The 22,222-nt window shown below is 43.3% G+C and overlaps 1 protein-coding gene across 1 annotated transcript in view; it reads right to left on the bottom strand.

The window, feature by feature from the left end:
* The window catches only part of CABLES1 (Cdk5 and Abl enzyme substrate 1), a 76,133-nt gene that overhangs the window by 8,506 nt on the left and 45,405 nt on the right, over window positions 1-22,222 (bottom strand). Inside the window, exons 4-7 of the mRNA XM_069853951.1 lie at window positions 21,615-21,692; window positions 9,293-9,392; window positions 7,629-7,785; window positions 6,811-6,914 (exon numbers count right to left, since the gene is read on the bottom strand). Of these exons, the coding sequence (XP_069710052.1) occupies window positions 6,811-6,914; window positions 7,629-7,785; window positions 9,293-9,392; window positions 21,615-21,692 (439 nt within the window). The remainder of the gene's footprint in view (window positions 1-6,810; window positions 6,915-7,628; window positions 7,786-9,292; window positions 9,393-21,614; window positions 21,693-22,222) is intronic.

The raw sequence follows: 22,222 nt of genomic DNA, 5'->3' as shown, positions 1-22,222 counted from the left end.
AAAAAATCTGTTGACAGGTAATTTAAAAGCAATGCTGAACTGGTGTCTGTTGAGTGACTCAGTCAGTTACTCTTTCTAACTGTTTCTGACCAGGCACCTGAGCACCCTTCTTGCTGTCATGCCAAGGTTGGAGCACAGCACCCCTGAGGCTACATAGAAATCCTGGTCCCTGACCTGGCTGCTGCCCAGGGGCACCTCCTCCACCCCATGAACGGCTTGGCACCTGCCCATAAGGGAGAGAGTGGAGGAAATCTCAGCCTGGTGACCCATAAGGACCAGATGGAATCTGACGTGGGAGGGCTTTGACCTAATGTCACCCTTCACTACCTGTTCTCTGCTTTACCTGATCTCCAAGATCATCAAATCCAACCATCAGCCCATCACCACCACGCCTACTAAACCATGTCACAAAGTGCCACAACTTCATGTCTTTTGAACACCTCCAGAAAAGACTCCACCACTTTCCCGGGCAGCTTGTTCCAATGCTTCACCACTCTTACAGTACAGAATGTTCTTCTAATATCCAATCTAAAACTCCCCTGTTGCAACTTGAGGCCATTTTCTCTCATCATATCACTTGTCAACTGGGAGAAGAGACCAGCATCGGCCTCACGACAACCTCCTTTCAAGTAGTTGTAGAGAGTGATAAGGTCTCCCCTCAGCCTCCTCTTTTTCCAGGCTAAACAAACCCAGTTCCCTCAGCCACACCTCACAAGACTTGTTCTCCTTTCACCAGCCTCACTGCCCGACTCTGGACACACTCCAGCAGCTCAATATCTTTCCTGTAGTGAGAGGTCCAAAACTGAACATAGTATTGGAGGTACAGTCTCACCAGTGCTGAGTACAGGGGCACAATCACTTCCCTGCTCCTGCTGGCCACCCCATTTCTGATACAAGCCAGGACACTGTTGGCCATCTTGGCTACCTGGGCCTTCTTGGTCACCTTTGCTGCCTGCTCTCCGCTCATTGTTTATGCTTCTCTGTTTGAGGCCATTTCATTACACTTGAGCTGCCTGTGAGTCCCAGATGAAGCTGCCATGTTGAGAAGAAGACACGGCTGTAAACAGTGTGGATTTTTGTTCCTATGAACAATTCTGGTATTGCCTTTGTAGGAGCACTGCTCAAAAATGATGTGCCAAATTTTCTCAAGGGTTTGCAAATATTTCCCCAAAAGGAGCACATTTTTCTAGCCAAATACGCTTTCTTATACATAATGTTATTCCCTACCAGACAGGCACTCTGCACGCTCAGAGACGTTAAGACACACGAGTAGGGCACTGGGAACTACCAAACTGTCTCTCTTATACTCTAATCTTGAATAATTGTAACTTCTGTCATCCGGAAACATCTGTCTTATTTCTCACAGCTTATTTGCACAAAACACATTTCACTTCAGTATTCAGCAATACTCCTCCTGAGCTCTGTTCACATTCTCTGTATACAGATCTGGATATGTGTATTTTAGTTTGGTGATGGAAATTGCACATGACAAATGAAAGCCTTGATAGCTGACAGATGCCTGGACAACATGATGAATGCTTCGGCCAAAGTCTGTACTCCGCACACTTTTTGCATGGCTGGCAGTTTTAAACTTGGAGGTTAGCTTGTGCGTTATTCACAAGCATTTTCAAGCAGCTGCTTTCTCGTAGGAAAGCTGTATATATAGTTTCATAAATATGGGAGGAGGGAGGATGCCTGAAATGGTTGGAACGACTGGCAAGATGAAATATTGTTGAAAATAAATCCTACTTTGGCATACTACCAGTAAAAGATGATCTAGCCTTGGGTGCCCCTATCTCCCGCTTAAGAAGGATAAAATCAGAATTAAATAGGTGAGCAACATGAAAGGTACAACAGGCTCTCTTCAAGCCATCGTTACTGTGTGCCCTCTAATAAATCTACTTCATGAAGAGCAGACAGAAGACTGTTACCTTTAACAGACTTTTGGTAGGTCAATGCTAAGTTCTCATCCACATAACAAATGAAAAGAAGCCAATGACTCTGCACTGCCTGTCTACCTTAATGCACACCATAGGTGACCAGCTATGCAGCTATAAACTGCAGAAACCCCTGCCACAGAAGAGGCTTAAAACAGTGACAGAAAATGTGAGAGATTCCTTCTTTATAATAACAACACCCCCCCAAAAAAAGGAAAAGACTGAGAGATGTTTCCTTTGTTACAACGTTATTAACTTTCAAGGATTTTACACTGAAAGATTCAGAATTTCCCAAAGCAAATAAGCTCAAAACTGCCTCTTTGAATTAAAGTACATGGAAGGATGCCAATTTATTTTATAGGGTTAATATACTGAAATAACTCTCCATCAATAGTGTGTCATTGTTACAAAATATGTGTTTATTGGAGTCTCAGCCAAATATAGCATCAAATGCATATAGCACAGGATTAAATATGACTATATATCATCATTGTTATCCTCTGCTCCCTGAGGTTTTTTGGGTACAAGGTCAGCAACTGATAAAAAAGCAATCTGGAGATGCTTAATTTACAACTACGGAAGCAGCTCGAAGAATGGGGTGACGGCACTGAAGGACACTGGCTGTAGCAGAGGAGTCCTGACCTTGATGCTCCTTGTGAAAGACAGAACAGGGTAGTGAGAGACCAAATGCACTATATGATCGTGCAGGGCTTTTGTTAGACTAAACGGCCAGGGCAGCAAGCAGTTCTAATTTTAAGATCACATTGGAGGACTAATATTTAATAAAGCAGCCGGCTGTGCTTGACACCAGTCCTGGCAAATGCAGGCTGACAGTCAGCCTGCTGAAAGAGCACTGCAGACTTTTGTGACAGGCTTTTTTGTTAGTGGTGCAGAGGTGACTATTTTGGTATAATTAAGTCAAGGAACTGAAATTGTATTTAAGTATCCAAGCCAACTTCCAAGTGTATCCCTTGGGCACGGATAGATGGGTATTGCAGAGGTGTTACAACAGAAGGGTCACTCGAAAGTCAAGATGCTACTGATATGGGCTTTTCTTCTTTTGCTGCAGGTTTTGGCAGTACACAGCAGCCAGCTGAAGACACTCCTGTGTTTCTGTGTTACTGACAAAAGCAGGACTGCAGGGGTCAGCTGCAGGGTGAGTTTTCTCCTTCTGCACGGACAGAGTTTGTTTCTGCTGGTAAGAATGCAGGGAGGCAATGATGAATTTGGATGCACTCTGGTCAATGCGAGACTCAAGGACAGAAAATTACTACTCTGTCTGGTAGATAAAACTCCTAGTCCAGAGAGATTTAAAAATCTGCAAGAATTCCTGTTTTAGCAGTATCAGCCAGGAAGACATCTGTTAACTGTGACATGAAGTTTCCCTCCTCCTCCCTTGCCCCTCAGCATGAAATTCTTTTACCTCTTACTGTTTATACTGCGCCAGAGATTGTAGACTCTCGTACAAATCCAACACAAAGCAAAATGATTTCTCTGGAGTAGACCAGAATTCAAATACGGCTAGCAGAATTAATAGAAGGTACAGAGTTTGTGTAGGGGAAATACTGAAGTTGCTTTTTCAGAATCAACCTCTGACAGGCTTCTTGCAACAGGAAAGCATATACCCTTTCAAGCTAGGAACTTCACTGTAAAAAAAGACCAAACCGCAAGCACTTCTCCTTCCCCACAGCTATCTTTATGGAGGAAGCTCGGCTACTCCTTGAAAACAGCTGAGGACTTGCAGTTAAAACTCCTCAGCAAGTCAGGACTAATCCAGCCCAGTAAAGCTGCCTATAAAGTCAATGTCAGCAATGATAAACTGAGGCTCCACAACAACGGAGGGAACAGCATGTTGCATAGGTTCAAGTGCTAACTGCACATATATCAGAGTAAAATCCAAGCAGGACCACACATTTTGCCTGTCTGGTGCCTCAAGATAAAGCCCGCAGTGTTTACTGATGCAGCATTCTCATGGATGGACCTCAATGGGGTTTTACCAGTTGAGAAATCACGGCCTGCAAAGCATCAGCCTGGTTCCCAGGAGTAACATCAGTGCATACAGCCCTATTCCACAGTCCACTCTGCTGCCCAGTATCCAGCCCTGCTTATCCACACTGCCATGTGTTCACATTCCTCTCGCACAACTTCCCCCAATTAATTGATCTGACATCCATAAGCTGGGGCGGGGGGGAAGGGAATATCTCCAAGCTTGCAGCTGCTAAGCATTAATGCTAAACACTGGCCAAATATCGAAACTTTAATTACAAGCTGCAGCTCTCTGTACAAAACAAATGCTCTGACATCAGAGCTGCTCTCAGCTGCTCCTGCACTCACGAGAGGCAGCAATTACAGCTCTATTACAGTTTAGGCTGAGAGCTTGTTTCGATCTGCGTATGGCATCTCTACAGCTCTGCGGTCGTTTGGCAGAGGTCTGTCGCTACTGCGATGGCTGGTGCACGGTCAGGAGAAAATCACAGGTTTCTCGCTGGTCTCAGACAGCAATTTGCTTTAATTGCAGCGTATGCCGATTTTTATATTTGGAGAAGAAAATGATTTGAAATTACAGCCAATTATGCTCCTCTTCACACCGATGTGAACTGCAGGGAGGTGGAACGCCAGCTGACTCAGGAAAGTCTAATATGGATGTGAACAAAGTCTTCCCTATAGCCAATACAGCTCTACATTCACCAGCTTGATGCACGAGCCCTCCTTACCTGCAGTCTGAGTTGCAAAATCCTATTTAAAACTACAAGCTCCTGGGATGCTCCAGCACTACCTTTCCTCCCTTCTCTCAGCTGAAAGAAGTACCAGCCGCTTGTGAAATCTCTCAGCCGAGCACTGAAGAATGACCACCCAACCCTTGGTTTCTTGCAAAGCTGTACAGCTCCTGCATGGCATCACAGCTATGCTGCTTTGAGCAAGGGAAGGCAAAATCCATGGATGAGAGAGCTCTTGGCACATGTCTCTGATTTCCAACAACAAAAGAGACATAGCACTTAATGTCCTTCAGCCCTTTCTTAGATTAGTGCCTGCCTTCAGAGAGGAAGATGCAGATGATACAGACTCTCAGGCAGTGCTGAAGAAGTGACAGCTGGAAGGCAAATTCAAGCCAATAAAACCCCGAATGTGAAATAAGGCATTTTTCCAGACACAGCAGTAATTAACCCCTAGAGAAAATTAAAAAGTAGGGAAGACCCCTGTCAAGGCAGATATATTCTAGACAAGCAATGACATTGATTTCAACAATTGCCCTTGAAGTCCATTTTTCACCTTTAACACATCTAATTATCCCTGTGTCACAGTGGAAATCCCCAGTCAGCTCCTTATTGCAATAAAAGTACCTCAAAATGCTGTGGTTAACCAGCATATGGAAAAGGATATTGAACACCCGCTCCTAGGCAGGGACCTCCCCTGACCTATTTTGGCTTGCCCAACCACATCCATCTCAACGCCACGTTGAAAAGGGATTAAAGACCTCAGGTGACCTCAGAGGACTCAGGTTGCCTGGCACACATTCGCAGTGCGAGGAAGGTTGGACACACAACCATGACCGCTAGAAGCACATTCTTTGGATGACAATTAACAACATCTTTCTGTTTGAGGGAAGACAGTTCCCTGTCCGTGACAATAACCATATCAAAACCTAACAAGTACTTTCCTGCCCAGATTTAGCTGCCATAAAAGGCTGACACTTTATGGGTTGGCAGCCAAAATGTAACTTGCCAACTCCAGAAGTAAAACTGGCTGAAAGTAAGCAGAGGACATACTGGACTTCCCACTCGAAAATTTATCATAAACACAGTCTCAGAGCTCGGTTAAGCCTTTCTCTGCAACAGGCAGAACACTCCTGCCAGTGGGGAGATAAAATTCAATCTACATGGAACATGTAAAATCCATTTATTTTAAAGAAGGAGCAACCAAGAGCCCTATTATCAAATAAAGACCAGGGTAGGGGACAGAAAAGAACCTACAAAGACCATATCTTTCCATACATTAGTAGTTTCTTAAATCATATCTCTGTTGCAAGTTAAGTGAGGACATGGACGACACTTTAGACCCCAATGTTTCAAATCCTGCCCTATCTGTATACAGATAAGAATATTAGATTACAACTTTTAGGAAAAAAAAAACCAGTTTTTCCCAGCTGCCTACTACTACTTCAGATGTATAATACAGACAGATGCGTGTTCACATGCCTATGATGCTGCTTCACCTTGCAACAGTCCTACCAGAATAGCACATCTGCCTACAGACTTGGTGGAACTAAGGAAATGCTACAGAAGTCTCTCACCACAGAAAACACTGAGAGCACAGATCAAGGAACAGCTATGCATCTGCATTGTTAGGGGTTTGCATATAGTGAAAAATACACAGGCTCTGCTCATAATTGCTGCAATTAAAGGAAGGACTATCCCATGGTGAAATAAATACCTGGGAAACAAAGGCTCTATTAGACACTAAAGCATTGTTCTGAGAAGTGAATGATAAGCATCAAAACACAATGCAGCTTCATGACTTCAGAAAAATCCTAATGGGCATCCTCCTATTTTGTAATAGATGCCAATTAGAATTATAAATTTTCCTCTGAATGCAAGAGAATGAATGCATTGTTCGAACAAGTCTTTCATCTAAAGCATTTATGAAATACAGTGGTAATAAAAGCGTTTACTTTTGTAATACTTCCATGAGTTTGTTTTTACATGTCTGCCATTTAGAAGTAACTACCATTTAGAACAAAGCACTCCAAACAGCTGTTATTAGTAGATTAATAGCAATAATAATAATAACCTTAAAATACAGCCAAAAGTAACCTCAACCTTCACAATATTATAAAATTTTATCTGTACTACACTCAATTTTGCATATCACTTACCATATACGAAGGAAATATTAAAACACGCTTATGTTTGCCGCATGGCCACTGGGGATCATCTAGAAGATTTGGGTCATACTCAACAAAGTCTCCCAGGTCACTACCTATAAAACAATGGTAAATACAATTATCTTTGTGCAACACTTTTGAAAGAGTCAGAAGATTTCTCCAAATCTTGCAAAATGTTTATTTCAATACTAATACAATCTGAAAAGATACAGAGGACCTACAGCTTATGAATTACCTGGTAAATGTGAATTTTGGGCATAGAGAACTGCAAAATTATATGAAGCTCCACAATGACTTCTATTCCTAGCAATAAGTTTTCATCTGTTTACACAGATGTTTTGATCTGTTTCATGTAACATGCCAAAATATGTTAAGCGTACAGTGCTTTGGCCTATGTTTTGTGCCCAGTTTTGTAAACACAGCCCTTTCCAGCCTAATAAAGGTCACAAGGATTATTTGCACCTTCAGCTTAGAACTACTGTGTTGCCACTGTAAATTTTCCACAGCAAAGGAAGGCAATGATGAGCTTAATGCAGGAGGAACAAACAATGCCACTGACAGGAGGAGGCATGCTGAGTGCCATCAGGGGCTGGTGATATACCGGCAGCCTTGTTTACTCAACTTTCCACCACGTGTAAGACAGCTTTGCTAAACAAACAGGGAATGAACTGTTTCACCCACAATACGAGACTGTATTTTGCTGAATTTAAGCAAAAAAGAGGGCTAAACAGACAGACATCCATCCTTCACGACACCTGCCTATCATCAGGGCTCCTAAGGATATTAAAAAAAGCTTCTTCAGAAGTTACCTGCATCAATGCTCCCCTGGGTGCTATTAGCTCTTGCCAAAGAAAGGCTACGATGGCTTGCATTGCGAAACTGGGAGAAGGATGAGGTGGAGTCTATTGTGTTCCTCCGAGTTCCCAGAGCATTGGTGGGAAACAGGAACTGGGTATAAGAAACCGTCTGAAAAGAAAGTCAGAATGGACAGACAGTTACTATCAGCCCAGCTTGGCCACAGAGTGATGCCTTTGGTGTATCTCAACTGGAAGCATGGGAAGCCAAATTAATGGAGGATTTTCTGGATTTAATAGTTAGGCACAGATGGATAAACAGCAGTCACCTACATTTGCTTCAGCGCATTCAGTTTATCCATGCAAAAAAAACCAAACGCTTTTGCAAAGGCATTTATTCTTCAACAAAACGAAACCACACACAGAGAAAAACTCTAATATGCTGGATTTACAAAATCCCACTGAGGGGTCAGATTTAAAAATGTCAATTTGGTCACTTTTTTTTCCCAGTAGGCCTTATCTGCAGCAGCTTTCAGCTGCTTTTTTACTGAGACAGCATCATCTATTAGGGTCCCCCAGCACAGAGCAGCCAGAAGCAAATTACTTGAATGTTCCTAAACTTAAGCATTTTCTCCGGTATTTTTCTCCTTTAGGATTCTATCTGGCAAAGTCTTATTGATGTTGTAAGCAGAGCTACCAGTTTACAGCAAGAGCTGTGGGAGAACATTTACTACCTCCCAACATGGACTAAGTGTGAATGAATAACTTGTGACAAAATTATTTTTAGAGGCTACCAATCTTCTGCTTGCACCCTTGGCCAGGAATAGATTACGCCTTGCACCTCATAGGTTTCTTTTCCAAAAATAACATTACATTGAAGAAAACAAACGAGTCTCAGACTCTAGATTGGTTTATGATGAGGTCAGAATAGGTATCAAATAAATCATGTGAGCTTTCATTCATTTATAAGCAGACAGATTATGCTTAGGAATTTATAGCCTGTGGTCTGGCCTGACACCTGGTTAGATGAGCACACCATGTGTAGCAGCATTGACCTAGGGCCTTTAAATCCGCAAAGGAGAGCAGACTGGGTAAACTGAACTGTAAAAAGCACATCAGGCTTTCAGAAAAAAAATGTTTAATTTATGATTGAAATTGTCTCTCTTCTATGTATTTGTTTGAAACAGATCACTTTCTCTAAACATTCATAATTGCTTATTCTTATCAAGTGAATGCTCTCGGATTTTCAAACACTTATCATATTTGTACAACTGCCTTCCAGCTCTTTGGAAAAGTATCCTGTTAAGCAAAATTTATTTTATTAAATAAAATTGAGAGCAAACACAATTACAACTTGCAGCTCTTGCCAAAATATGTTCAAGCCCCTGACGATATATTCTGCAGTGATTCCTCCTGTTGGAGCCACGGGAAAGCTGTGTGATCCAGTAATGTTTTGCAGACCCAGATGTTGCCACAGGCAAACTTCTTAAAGGAAAGAGAGTTGTTTGAATTGACAGCTTGGCCAGTCCTCCTGAGTTACAGTTTGCACATGTTGTGCTTTAATTATTGTGTTACACTGTATGTTATAATTTATTTTTATATCTGTGCCTGTTATTAGTTATACAAGTTTTTCCCTTATTACATAAAATTTAACAGAGTAGGAACTGAAGCATCCCCACCTTCCCGTCCGCTCCAAGCTCTACACCTTCAAGACCAATTATGTCTTTGAGACACACTCCAGTAGAATGGCACTGGCGTCCACCATCCAGCTTCATATCCCTGGGGAACAGAAATCAGAGCAGCTCTTAATACACATCCTTCGTATACCTTCCACCACCCAATGCTGAAATAAGGTATAGCAGCATTAATCCAAACATGCCAATGCAAAACACAAACCACACAAATTTTCCTTTAGGCAGCATCTGTATGGTCTAAAATACAACAGAGCAATTAGTTACAGAAAATTCCACTGTGTTCCAGGTTGCACCTCATATCCCACCTCTTGTGCAAAGCAAAGGTACATCATTAAGTACTTCTGCCAGAACTCCACACTGGACACTGGGAGGGACTTGGGAGTTCTATAAACTTGAGGAGAGATCCAACAATCTAGCTTGAAGACCTGACAGCCATGAACAGAGGTAACTGTCCATGAAAGCCTCCAGGAGGGATTCTTGCTCCTTTGAGTGCAGAAGTGTGTCCAAAGCCCAGTGAGTCTCCTTTTGGAAGCTGGCAGGAAAAACTCAGCTCTCTATCACCTTGGGATGGAATCTTGGGGATCTACTTGAGGAGGACTGACCTGTTTGGCATCCTACACTCGAAGGCAAATGAGGTACCTGAGACAAGCAGGCATAACCCATGCTTTAGCCTCATGATCAAAACAACAGTGAAGGTAAAAAAAAAAAGTGAGCAAATTTATACTCTGCAAATGATGACTGTATGCAATTCCAGAATATTTATCTTGCAATATTTCCTGTCTGATTTCCCATAATGTCCAAGTATGTGCTTAAAAATCTGTTTGGAAGAGATGCTGACGCTGGGGCAGGGAGAAGCCCTGCAGGCTACTCACCCACTTGCAGAGCTAGGCTATCTTCTACTGTGTCTCTGCACACCCTGTCTCCTCATCTTCGCTTTCCAACCTATCACTCATTTTATTTCTCTGAAACACGGCAATCAGCAAGTCCGCAGTAAATCATATAACTTACTGCTGGAAAAATCCAACATGACTATCTGCTGGAAAACATAGTTTTGTGACAAAGGAAAAGACTGTATCGAGTTTCTAATCCCAACAAAGCCCTCCTAGTTTCTTGACTGAGGTTCATTTAGCACAGTGTCAAATTATCATTCTTGTTCCCTGATATCATGTTACTGAGAGGCTGGACAAATAATTATGTAAAAATAACCCTCTATCAGAGGCAATGGACTGCAGAACATGCTTAAAGGAACTATTTCCCATGCAGATAAATGCCAAATAGTAACCATTTCAGCAAGTTTTATCCAAGTAACAAACAAAAAAACTTGAGGAAGCCCCTAAACCCCCAAATAAAAACAAAAATCTGAATTAACTGAAACAGTATCAGGACAGTTTAGTTTCCTTCCACTCAAATTCTTACAGACACAGAGTAAGAAATAATGCCATTATGACTTTGAAAAAAAAGTCATGGAGAAATTTCTCCATGCAATTAATATCCAAGAATAGATAACTCTGTAGTTCATCAAACAAAAATCTGGCACCCTTACAGAGTCAGCACAGCAGCTTTTAAAAAAAAGAGCAGCTCTAGGGACTGAAAAAAAAAAAAATCAGTGCTTTGGAAGCAGGAATTGGGGTCAGCTGGCAAGTGTAAGCACAAATGGGAATGATTCCTGGATGTTAGGTGAAGACTGATGGACACTAATGCCTCCTTGTTCCCCACCTTTCTGATGTTTCTAAAGAAGATTCTGCCTTCAGGACCCTGTGAACAACACTGCAGTTGCTATACTTCATTCTGAGTAACAAAGGGCTGCTTAGAGTCTTCTGCTCCTTTATGTATGCTTTATATTTCTAGGTAGTATAGAATTGCTTGTGTTGTAAAACAGTCATAAAATGTTACTGTTTGAAGAGAAACCTGTCCATAAAACAGAGAATTAAACTCTGCCTCTTGAGGAAAATAAGTACTAAACAATCTGCAGCTTCATATTAGCGTATAAAGGGAAAGGGTCATTGTAGCTTGTGCACATCCTCCTCTCACTGGAAAAAGATCTTGTTGAATGCTTAACATGAAACTCCTAGGTGATTTTACTTTATATCCTTTTTGTGTCCCATATTACTACAACCAAAGGCAAGCTGGCTTAATTTTTTTCCCCTCCCCACCCTCCCTTTCTCCCTTCCTTCCTCCCTCTCTCCTTCTACACACTATTAAGTTCACAAATGCCTCAGCAAGCCTAGAGGCTGCCACCCTGCTGCTGGGGGAGCCCCAGCACAGCAGCTTCCTCCCCAAACCCCACAAATCCCAAAAGTAATTAGGAAAGACATGGGGGGCACCTCTGCTTTGCCCTCTACAAAGAGGAGAGTTGTGCCTGGGGAACAGTCAGGACAGTTGTCTAGGTACAGCCACTGCACCAGTGCTGCCAACCACGGCCACCAAGTTCTTCAGGACACGTGCCTCTCCCTGCATGGCAGCATGGCCAACAAGCCTCGTGGGGCAGGAGCATATGGAACACAGGCACTTCATGTAAAAAAAAAAATCAAGCTTTCACTGTGTTTAAGTTATTTAGATTACCAATGGTACTGAGGAACTGCACAAACCAATATCCAGTAGTGCTTACAAAATGCAGAGTACGAAAGATGGTCCTTGCCAAAGAGGCTTTTAAGTGAAGAAAACTTCCTTCTTCCTTTTCTGTATTTTTTATTTTCCTCTGTTCTATTTTCCAGAAGTGCTTTTAACAAAGTTTACAAGAGATTGGCACAGACACCAAAAAAAGCAAAAATAAATCACGGGAACTTAATTTTAGTACCTTCACTTTATCTGAGCAGGGAAAGCTTGAAGAAACGTGAAGATCAGCAATGACATTTCCTTATGAGGCAAAAACCCCCTAGATTCCAGTTTCTGACAGAGGAGTTACGCTGATTTACATCAATGTCAAGCTCTAAATAATGTATTTGTGCATACCATTACCAGAAAGCTGTGCAGTGTTATAAACTACACTGAAAACTAAGCATATCATTTTAGTTATCCAGGACTGCAGAATAAAACAGAAGTTTCTCCATCTAATAAGAGTTCACAGATTTTCTTCAACAGCCTTAGGTGACTTGGGATCCCAAATTTGTTGTGGCATGGTGGAAAGTTTCAGTAAGCAGGCAGATAAGAATCGGAACAGAAAATCTCATCATGCTTTTCACTAGTCAGGCCAGGATTAACAGAATATAAATTGGATGCTATTACCTTTGGAAGTGTAACACTTGAATCAAACGCTATGCTTTGATGTAATCTTACAAAGCCCCGTGCAAGACTCCTAACAGGCACTTGCTCTTTAAACGACAGCAACAGTTGAACATTTTAACCTGTGAATAATTCAGGAGCCATTAAATATTAAATAGATCTCTAGATACACGAAAGCCTTCTGGTTCTTGCAGGAAGAATCTGATAATCGTTATTTAAAGATGTATGCCCTTTGTGTCTATGCGTTATGCTTAGTGATGCCTGACTTTTTTGATTTATTCTAAAAGCAAAGGCAGTTCATGAGACATCAAGGAAAGACACTGTTCTTATACATCACTATAAAAAACTTCTAGTTATTATCTCTGTTTACAGGGACAAAGACAATGACAGCTTTGGAAAAGATGTGCTCATCTCCCACTGCCTGAGACCGCCTGCTTTAATTGATCGAGAGCTTTCAGATCCTAATTGCCATTAGTGTTACCAGAACAACTCCAGTGGCAATTTACGGGGAGAGGAGATGGAGAAACTCCTGGAAAGATGGCTCTAATGGGCAAGTATCCTTTTTCTCTCTCTCCAAACATAATGAGGTGTCAGCACATCAGCTCTTGTCCCAGTGGTTTCCCCAACACAGAGTAGAAGTCCAAAATTTAAACCTACTAGTTTTTTGGGATTCATTGCTTAATTTCAATCTAAGGGAACAGGGCAACTCACAAAAATGGTGGCTCTATAAAATTGATGCATGAGATGATTAGTTTTGAGATATCCTGTTGTGGCAGAAAAAAACCTCAGATTTGTGTGTCTTTCTCTGAAACTAATATGCACTTGGTTTTGGGTTTTTTTGTTCAGTTTGGAAGAAGCAAGGTAAATGGGCAATTGTAAAGAAAAGCAGGGATATTTCACTTTCCCTATTATCAGCTAAAACCAGAGTTTTTCTCCCCAAGCCTAAGGAACAGTAAACACTTGGGAAAGGCGCTCAAGATTGATGACTTAATCAGAAGCACCTCACATAGGCTGAGGTACTTAATGCCTTCTTTGCCTCAGTCTTTAATTGTAAAGAAAGTTGTTTCGTCTGTGTACAAACCCAGGAGCTAGAGGAGCAAAATGAGGCTCCCATGATCCAAGAGGAGGTGGTCAGAGCCTTGCTAGCCCGACTAGACACCTACAAGTCTATGGGGCCAGATAGGATTCATCCAAGGGTATTGAAGTAGCTGGCAGATGTGCTGGCCAAACCCCTTTCCATCATCTTCCAACAGTCCTGGAAGACTGGGGAAGTCCCACTGGACTGGAGGCTGGCTGATGTTGTGCCCATCTACAAGAAGGGTCGCAGGGAGGACCCAGGGAACAACAGGCCTGTCAGTCTGACCTCAGTGCCAGGGAAAGTCATGGAGCAGGTGATCTTGAGTGCTATCATGAAGCACATGCAAGAGAACCAGGTGATCAGGCCCAGTCAACACAGGTTCACAAAAGGCAGGTCTTGCCAAACTAACCTGATCGCCTTCTATGACAAAGTGACTTGGCTGCTGGATGAGGGAAAGGCTGTGGATGTGGTCTTCCTGGACTTCAGTAAAGCCTTTGACACAGTTTCTCACAGCATTCTGCTTGAGAAACTGTCAGCCTCTGGCCTGGACAGGCGCACACTCTCCTGGGTGGAAAACTGGTTGGATGGCCGGGCCCAGAGAGTGGTGGGAAATGGTGTGAAATCCAGCTGGAGGCCAGTGACAAGTGGGGTTCCCCAGGGCTCAGTGCTGGGTCCAGCCCTGTTCAATGTCTTCATCAATGACCTGGATGAAGGCATTGAGTGCACCCTTAGCAAGTTTGCAGACGACACTAAGCTGGGTGGAAGTGTCGATCTGCTGGAAGGTCGGGAGGCTCTGCAAAGGGATCTGAACAGGCTGGACCACTGGGCTGAGTCCAACGGCATGAGGTTTAACAAGGCCAAATGCCGGGTCCTGCACTTGGCGCACAACAACCCTGTGCAGTGCTACAGACTAGGAGAAGTCTGTCTAGAAAGCTGCCTGGAGGAGAGGGACCTGGGGTTGTTGGTTGACAACCGACTGAATATGAGCCAGCAGTGTGCCCAGGTGGCCAAGAAGGCCAATGGCATCTTGGCTTGTATCAGAAACGGCGTGACCAGCAGGTCCAGGGAGGTTATTCTCCCTCTGTACTCGGCACTGGTGAGACCGCTCCTTGAATCCTGTGTTCAGTTCTGGGCCCCTCACCACAAGAAGGATGTTGAGGCTCTGGAGCGAGTCCAGAGAAGAGCAACAAAGCTGGTGAGGGGGCTGGAGAACAGGTCTTATGAGGAGCAGCTGAGAGAGCTGGGGTTGTTTAGCCTGGAGAAGAGGAGGCTGAGGGGAGACCTCATTGCTCTCTACAACTACCTGAAAGGAGGTTGTAGAGAGGAGGGAGCTGGCCTTTTCTCCCAAGTGACGGGGGACAGGACAAGAGGGAATGGCCTCAAGCTCCGCCAGGGGAGGTTTAGGCTGGACATTAGGAAAAAATTCTTCACAGAAAGGGTCATTGGGCACTGGCAGAGGCTGCCCAGGGAGGTGGTTGATTCACCTTCCCTGGAGGTGTTTAAGGCACGGGTGGACGAGGTGCTAAGGGGCATGGTTTAGTGTTTGATAGGAATGGTTGGACTCGATGATCCGGTGGGTCTCTTCCAACCTGGTTACTCTATGACTATGACTCTATGACATACAGAAATCTATTGGGGAAGAATAGTGAGAAACCGGGTAACAAATCTGAAGGACATAACAGAGTAACCCAGCTGTGCATAGTTATTGCCACTATCATTATGGCAATTCAGATGCTCTCATTTCTTCCGTAAATATTCTCTTTTTCCACATGCTCTGCAATGCTTGTTACCTGACCTGCCAAATAACTGACCGCAGGGGTGCAGTGTGCAAGAAAACCTCATCTAAATGCTTTCTTTTGCCTCATTTTGCATCCAACTTTCTTACACAGTTTAAATGAACAAAAATCTCAGAGTTTTGATAACTATGGCCATTGGGAATCCCTGGCCTATGGACTCATTGATCATTGTGGCTATATGTGGCTACATGCTATTTGGGGTGACGGTACTGAAAACCTCTTGCTCACAGCATCACTGAACTCATGTTTTGTCCTGCACTTAATTAAATTCAGCAGTGATTTATCTTGAAAAAAATGGATGAAGCTTCTTTGCAGCATTTTTAAGAAGGACAGAAATTATTTCTATCTAACAATTTGCTGTTTTACTTCAGAAGAATGGTCAGTTTCCTGCAGTTCATTCCCTTTGATTGCGCATATTTTATTATTTTCCTAACTGGAGGCAAGCTCAGTCAGATAAATAACTACATCCTTGTCAAGACAGTAATATTCAGCAGCTTTGCCTATTGCAGGTAAGTTTCTAACCATTTAATGAATTCACTGTCATAGAATAAAACATGAGGTGAATTGGCCAGTTTTATAAGGGCACACACTGCCTGATGCTCTGGATTTTCTGCTCATCACCTCCAGCCCCAATGGCAGTTGGTCACTGCGAGCGCAGTAGCTGAGACATGTAAGACCAGCATGTTGCACCAGTTTGCCTCCTCCACCGGGTCCTCTAGGTTCATCTATTGGGCGGGACTTCAAAGGAACTTATAAGCTCTTAAAAGGTTCTTGCCACATCACAAAATAAAATATCATTAGAATAGGTATGATTTCAATCTGTGAATGGTTTTTGCCATTAAAAAAAAAAGGCCTTAAAAAGTCCCTTTCCAAAAACATGTTTTTAAATTATGAACCATAATGATGTGTCTCAGAAAAAAAAACCCACAACACAACAAAAGTATAAACCAAACTACCTGCACTGCTTTTGTTTTCCTGGGGGGAAAGACAATACAGTACCTTCTTCCTCCTTTCTAACACCTCTAACAGTGACAGACATACATTGCCATTATCTTTTTTGAAAATGCTTAAACACCTTAAAATACTAACAAGAACTGGATTGCTCTCAGTTGGCTGCAAGCATATGCAGACCCCTTCTGCTGGCCACCATATCCTGTGGGACACGGAGTGACTCCAACAACATCCATGAGGACTGCCAGTTGCCCTTGGAAACTAAAGGAGAAGCTGTGCCCAGAGAAGTTCCAAGAGCAGGCAAGCAATGCTCCTGTCTGGAGGCAGAGCTGAACCTTTTCCATGCCAGCTGGGGTCACATGAAAGCTCCGCAGAGCATCCTTGCACTGACTGTGCTGCGGGGCGGAAGAAACCTGCAGGCACATTCCCTGTGCTGGCTGCAAGCGAGAGGGTGGCCATAACAATGCCTCTTTGGGGACATGTGCGGTGACCCCAGCACCTGGAGTATAACCTGCCTAATGGCTAAAAGGCTAATATCTGCAGTGTCTGATTCCTATCTCAAAGGGCTAAAATCCAATTCACCTCAAACCACCTGGAGTCCATCTCCCAATGAGTAATTCCTCCAAGTCTTGTTTAATCCAACTGCAAGTGGCTCCACCCTTTGGTCTGCGATGAAACAAATCCCCTCTGAGGGCCTAGAGCAGGTCTGTATGTGTGTGCGTGAGTGTGCACGTGACATGAGCTGAGTGTATGTGTTGGGGCAGCTCTTTGCTGGTGACCTGAGGCATCTCCCCCTGTCCTGGAAGAGGAGCAGCAACAAGGCTCAACACCACTTGCTGTGAGCTTCCACCGTGACAATCTTTGACAGAGGAGGTGTGTAACGCAGCAGCTCAGGGGCCGCACGAGGTGCACCTTTGTTAACTGTCACTACCTCCCATTTTCTGCTCCTCTGCAGAACTAGACGGGGATTAATTCTCATCTCCTGCAAGGAAGGTATAAAGTGGATGCTGAGCCAGAAATCCAGCTTCAATACCCTTCATAAAGTAGCTCTTCCATCTTTTGGAGTATTACATTTAAATATGAAAGAGGATCTTGAAGAAAAGTATTCACATAACATTACAGATGATGCTTCAGCTTTTTAAGTATTATTAAAGAATACGTGTCAATGTGATCTATAGTATAAAATCAGTGAACGGTGAGAAAGGAGAGGAGGAACAATTTTTATAAAGTACAAGTATCTCTCCACAACGGTAATAAAGGTTGAATAGTCAGTTCTGCATCTCCTCATGCATGTGTTTTGTTTGTAAATGTTACCACAAAAATCTCTGTGTGGTAACAGCATGCATGTTTCGCAGGTGAGCAACACTTTGTTCAGCTGAAAAATCCAAGTCATGAATACCCTGTAGCCACGAGGATTTCCAATATATCGGAAAAAAGAATAGCAACTGCACAGCTGATCCTGCAGTACATTAGCCTTTGAATTGCCTTGCCTCTAACCTGTGCATCACACAATGACTTTGTATTTCATAAAAACACAACCAAAGCCAAACATTCAGGCAACATTATCAGTTCTGCTGGATTCTGTATGCACTACCTGCTTCAGTGGACCAGCCTGTAATGACAATGAGAATTTGTGTGTGTGTTAACAGCAGAGGAAATAACACTGATATAGGGCTCGCAGCACAGGTCAGCTGTCTCATCACTGCCCTTAGCCACCACTAAACCCTGCGCAGGGTCTGATGAATTTGGTCTTAACACTGCAGGATGCTGGGGGCCAAAGAAAGCCAGTAGGCAAGATGCTTATCACCTCTTTCAGCTCCTGACTTGCAGTATAGCCTTCCTTACATTGCTTTCACCTGGCTTTGTCTGCTCTCACAGCTGCTCTACGGGTCTAGATGGGGGAAGAAAAGCAAGCTCTGCTCCTGCCCATTACTGTACACTTGGCCACAGAAACAGGTGAAGTTGTGCCTGTCTTCATGCTACAAGCAAAGACATGAGCAATCTTAATGTAGCCAAACCCACAGAGGAGAATTTATGGCTCAGATCCACAAAAGTATCTGCATCTCAGAGACTCCAGTGGGAGATAACACATCACAAAACCTTTGTCAATTTAGTTTACATTCTCCTCTCTTCCCTTGCACAAACCCACTATAAACAACAGCATTAGGTCTCTATCAGATACAAATAAAAATTTTCAGGATAGAAAATTCTAGTGATGACTTTTTTGCTTGGCTTTTTTCTCCCCATCACATCATTCTTTGTACTATTTGTACTATTAGCTACTCTTCAGCATAACTCTACAACTACCTGAAAGGAGGTTGTGGAGAGGAGGTTGGTGGCCTCTTCTCCCAAGTGACAGGGGACAGGACACAGAGGAATGGCCTCAAGCTCTGCTAGGGGAGGTTCAGGCTTGACATCAGGAAAAAATTTTTCACAGAAAGGGTCACTGGGCACTGGAACAGGCTACCCAAGGTGGTAGTTGAGTCGTCATCCCTGGGGGTGTTTAAAAGATGGGTGGATGAGGTGCTGAGGGGCATGGTTTAATGGTTGATAGGAATGGTCGGACTCAATGATCTGGTGGGTCCTTTCCAACCTGGTGATTCTATGATAACAGAGAAAACTGAAGAAAGTAATTCTCCCTGCACACTGTGTCCTATCTTTTCAGCCCCAGCAAGTACCAACGGATCAGCATTCTGAAACTGCAGGCAGCGAAACCTACCATTCACCACTGGCAGCCTCTGTGCTGCTCTGGAGTATGTTTTCCCTTCAAAAGCCTGCTCCCAGTTGCATTCCGGTGAGGTGGCAGCTGCCTAACTGCCACAGAGAGCTACTTGGGAAAGATACTCCAGAGGACAGCTCAAATTTCATCTCCTCATGTACTTACACAGCTCTCCTCCTCACATTCCCTCAGACCTCCATTTGCGTTTGTATTTGTATAATCACTTAAAAACACACTGAGGGCTTGGGAAGGGTTCTTGCTATTGTAGCTTGACCTCAGTATGGAAGGTGGGCAAACAAGGGCCACAGTGCACCGCTTGCACCTCATTGGTAAGGGTGTGATGCTGCCTCATCCACTCTGGCCAAGTATGCAGAGTTTAGCTGTGTCTGAAGGAACTGCCTTTCAGATAGGTTTTAAAAATGGACCTGCTAGTGCAATTCAGCTGCCAGCACTGATACAGTACAGCTCTTCTGTGCTGCCTACAATATAACGGGGCTGGCAGCCTCCCTAAAGCACAGCTGTGCCTGGAGATTTCCTCGTTGGCTGCAGTGCCTGTGAGTCAGAAGAGAGGTAGAGAAGGAGAAGCAGCTCTGTCATGGGCTCCTCTCACATGGAGCATCCCCTTTCCGTGCATGCCTATCCCATTCTCCTGCTCCTATCAGGCCTTAGTCCAGCCTGCGTTACTTACAGACGTGCCCGAGGATCCCTGAAACAATTTGTTTCTTTTCCTAAACTATTCAGTAATGTTTGCAGAGCAAAAATTAGTTAGGACGTCTTGCCCAGGGATAGATATTTGCGATCCAGAGATTCAGAGAAAGCAAAGCTGCAGTATGCTATCACTACAACACTTCAAAAGTGTACCAGTGTCTCTCCCCCTCCTACCACACATCCAAAATGTGTAGAGAAGCAAGCAAAAACTGCACAGCCTGAACAGAGTGGCTACAGTTTATGCTATACTGCCTCATCTGTTCTTTGCACCAGCTGTTCCTGGAAGGAGGTGCCATTGAATTGTTTCTCTCTTCCTCTTATGCTTTGGAAGAAAGACAGCAAGCATTTCTTTAAATTTTGGCTTTTTAGCAAAGGGAACAGGGCTGGATTGTTTTGTACTGGCACCAGCTACCTTCTCATCCCATGCCCTTCTTGCTGAGCAAGTATGGTACAAGACATTACATGCTGAAATAATGTTTAGGTTTGCAGCTGGGCTCGTTACTACTGTAATTTAGAAGGTACAACCAGTCATCAGCATTTCAAAATCTATTCGATTTTCAATAAAGAGGCAATTGCCACAGTGCAATGACAATAAATGGATGACAGTGTACCCAAGAAGAACGACCAAAGCTGCCAGTCTGTCAAGAATTTGCCTGATGTCTCATCCCAGTTTAACTAAGAGAAAAAAATTACTATGAAAGACAGGAGACCAAATCCACTTCCTTACAAAGCTGCCTCCTTTCTTTTGTGCATTAGAAATAATCTCCCTTCATTTTGAATTACCAATGCACAAGCAGCTTGTGGTAAATCATTCTCCAGAATTATATAAATGGCTGAAAAATATGAACCAAATTAATCTTTTATGCACTGGATAAATTTGACTCTAGCTGATTTGTGGGTCTTTAAAACCCACCTAAGGGTATCAACTAAGTATTTCCTCCAGATCTTGTGCCATGAAGGTGCTGAGCTGACCTCAAGTACTGGCAACTCTCAGCTCTCCAGAGAGCAGCTGTGGTGGCCGTGCTCTACTCCTCCAGCCCAGGGGCACGGAGCTGCTGCCAAAAAGCACGGCCCTTCCCAGCCTTGCACTGCACCTCTGAAGGCACACAGCAAGCTGTCCAACAATGGACAGCATACCAATGTCTCCTAGCCAAATCCAGTTTCTTCCACTTCTCCAGTTTTAGTGGAAGAGTAAAAAGCTTTCTCAGTCTTTGGAGGACTGCTTCAATGCGCATAAATTTTCTACAAGAGGTCTGGTGTTGCAATATGTGGAGGGATGCAAGGCAGCTCCATGGACCTTGCTTACACCAGCTAAGATCCTGTATGGTATTGTGGCCAAAACAATCTGTTTTCACTGACTGAATGACTCGACCAACAGATAAATGTACAGTTAAAAGGCATTATGTTTAAATCAAATTATTTCCCTACAGTTCTGGAAATCTAGATACAGTAGCACTGTGTTTGGGTGGGAGAATGAGAAAGCTAAGACTGCTTATAAAATAAAAGTTGTGCTACCTAGAGGACTCGTTTCGTCAAAGATGAATGAAGTCAGAAGAAAAAATAAGAACAGTGCATTTTTCAAGAACATTGATTTCAGGGGGGTAGTTTTCTCCAGTTTAATAATCCAAGATACCACAACACACATAAATAAAGTGGGGACTGAGAGCTGAAGTTTTAACCTGGTAATGTTCCACAAGGTGAATATTTCTAAGTGCATTTCTCTCTTCTCAGAGCAGATATGCAAAAGCATTAGCCTCCATCATGCTGTTGTCCGTTATCAGGTCTACATGCAGGCCCAGAAATACTATGTAGTACATGTATAAATATACATACCCGACTTGGGTACAGTCTCGGTATGGCAGCACTGAAAATATGCTACAGAAGGATCTTCTGCTGCTGATAAGGACTATTCTAAAATATAAAAGAAAATAAAAGAAATCAAAGACTAAAATTTAAAAATGCCACCACAATAAGCAAAGAAACAGATGTTAGCATTGAAGAATTTGTAATCATACACCTTCCATAACAGATGACTTCTCCCTTCTCTTTTTTATCTCATAGGTAGGGCATCGTGCTACTGAGTCTTTATGAAAGTGCTGAAGCCTCTGCCATACACTTACACAGCGAACGAGTAGTGGAGTGCCATCCCTCTGTGGGCTTTCTAGGAGAACTGTATTGAACACATTCTACTTGGAATCCAGGATAGATGTTATTTTCTAAGTCCTAGGGGAAGAGAGTCCACCCAGAGAGACAAGAAGCCGTTCTGACAACTGACCACTATGCCTGAAACCAAACAGACAAATCCAGCAGCAACCCAGATGATAAATACCAAAACCCACCCACGATGCACACCACAACTCTGTGGCTGACTTGGGAGTCTGCAATTATAGGACAAAAATTTCTAGCTGCTGGTCATGACCTTGCTCTGCTAAACCAAAGGA

Source organism: Phaenicophaeus curvirostris, chromosome 3, assembly GCF_032191515.1.
Source record: "Phaenicophaeus curvirostris isolate KB17595 chromosome 3, BPBGC_Pcur_1.0, whole genome shotgun sequence".
Classification (NCBI taxonomy): domain Eukaryota; kingdom Metazoa; phylum Chordata; class Aves; order Cuculiformes; family Cuculidae; genus Phaenicophaeus; species Phaenicophaeus curvirostris.
This window is presented reverse-complemented; position numbering and strand designations above follow the sequence as displayed.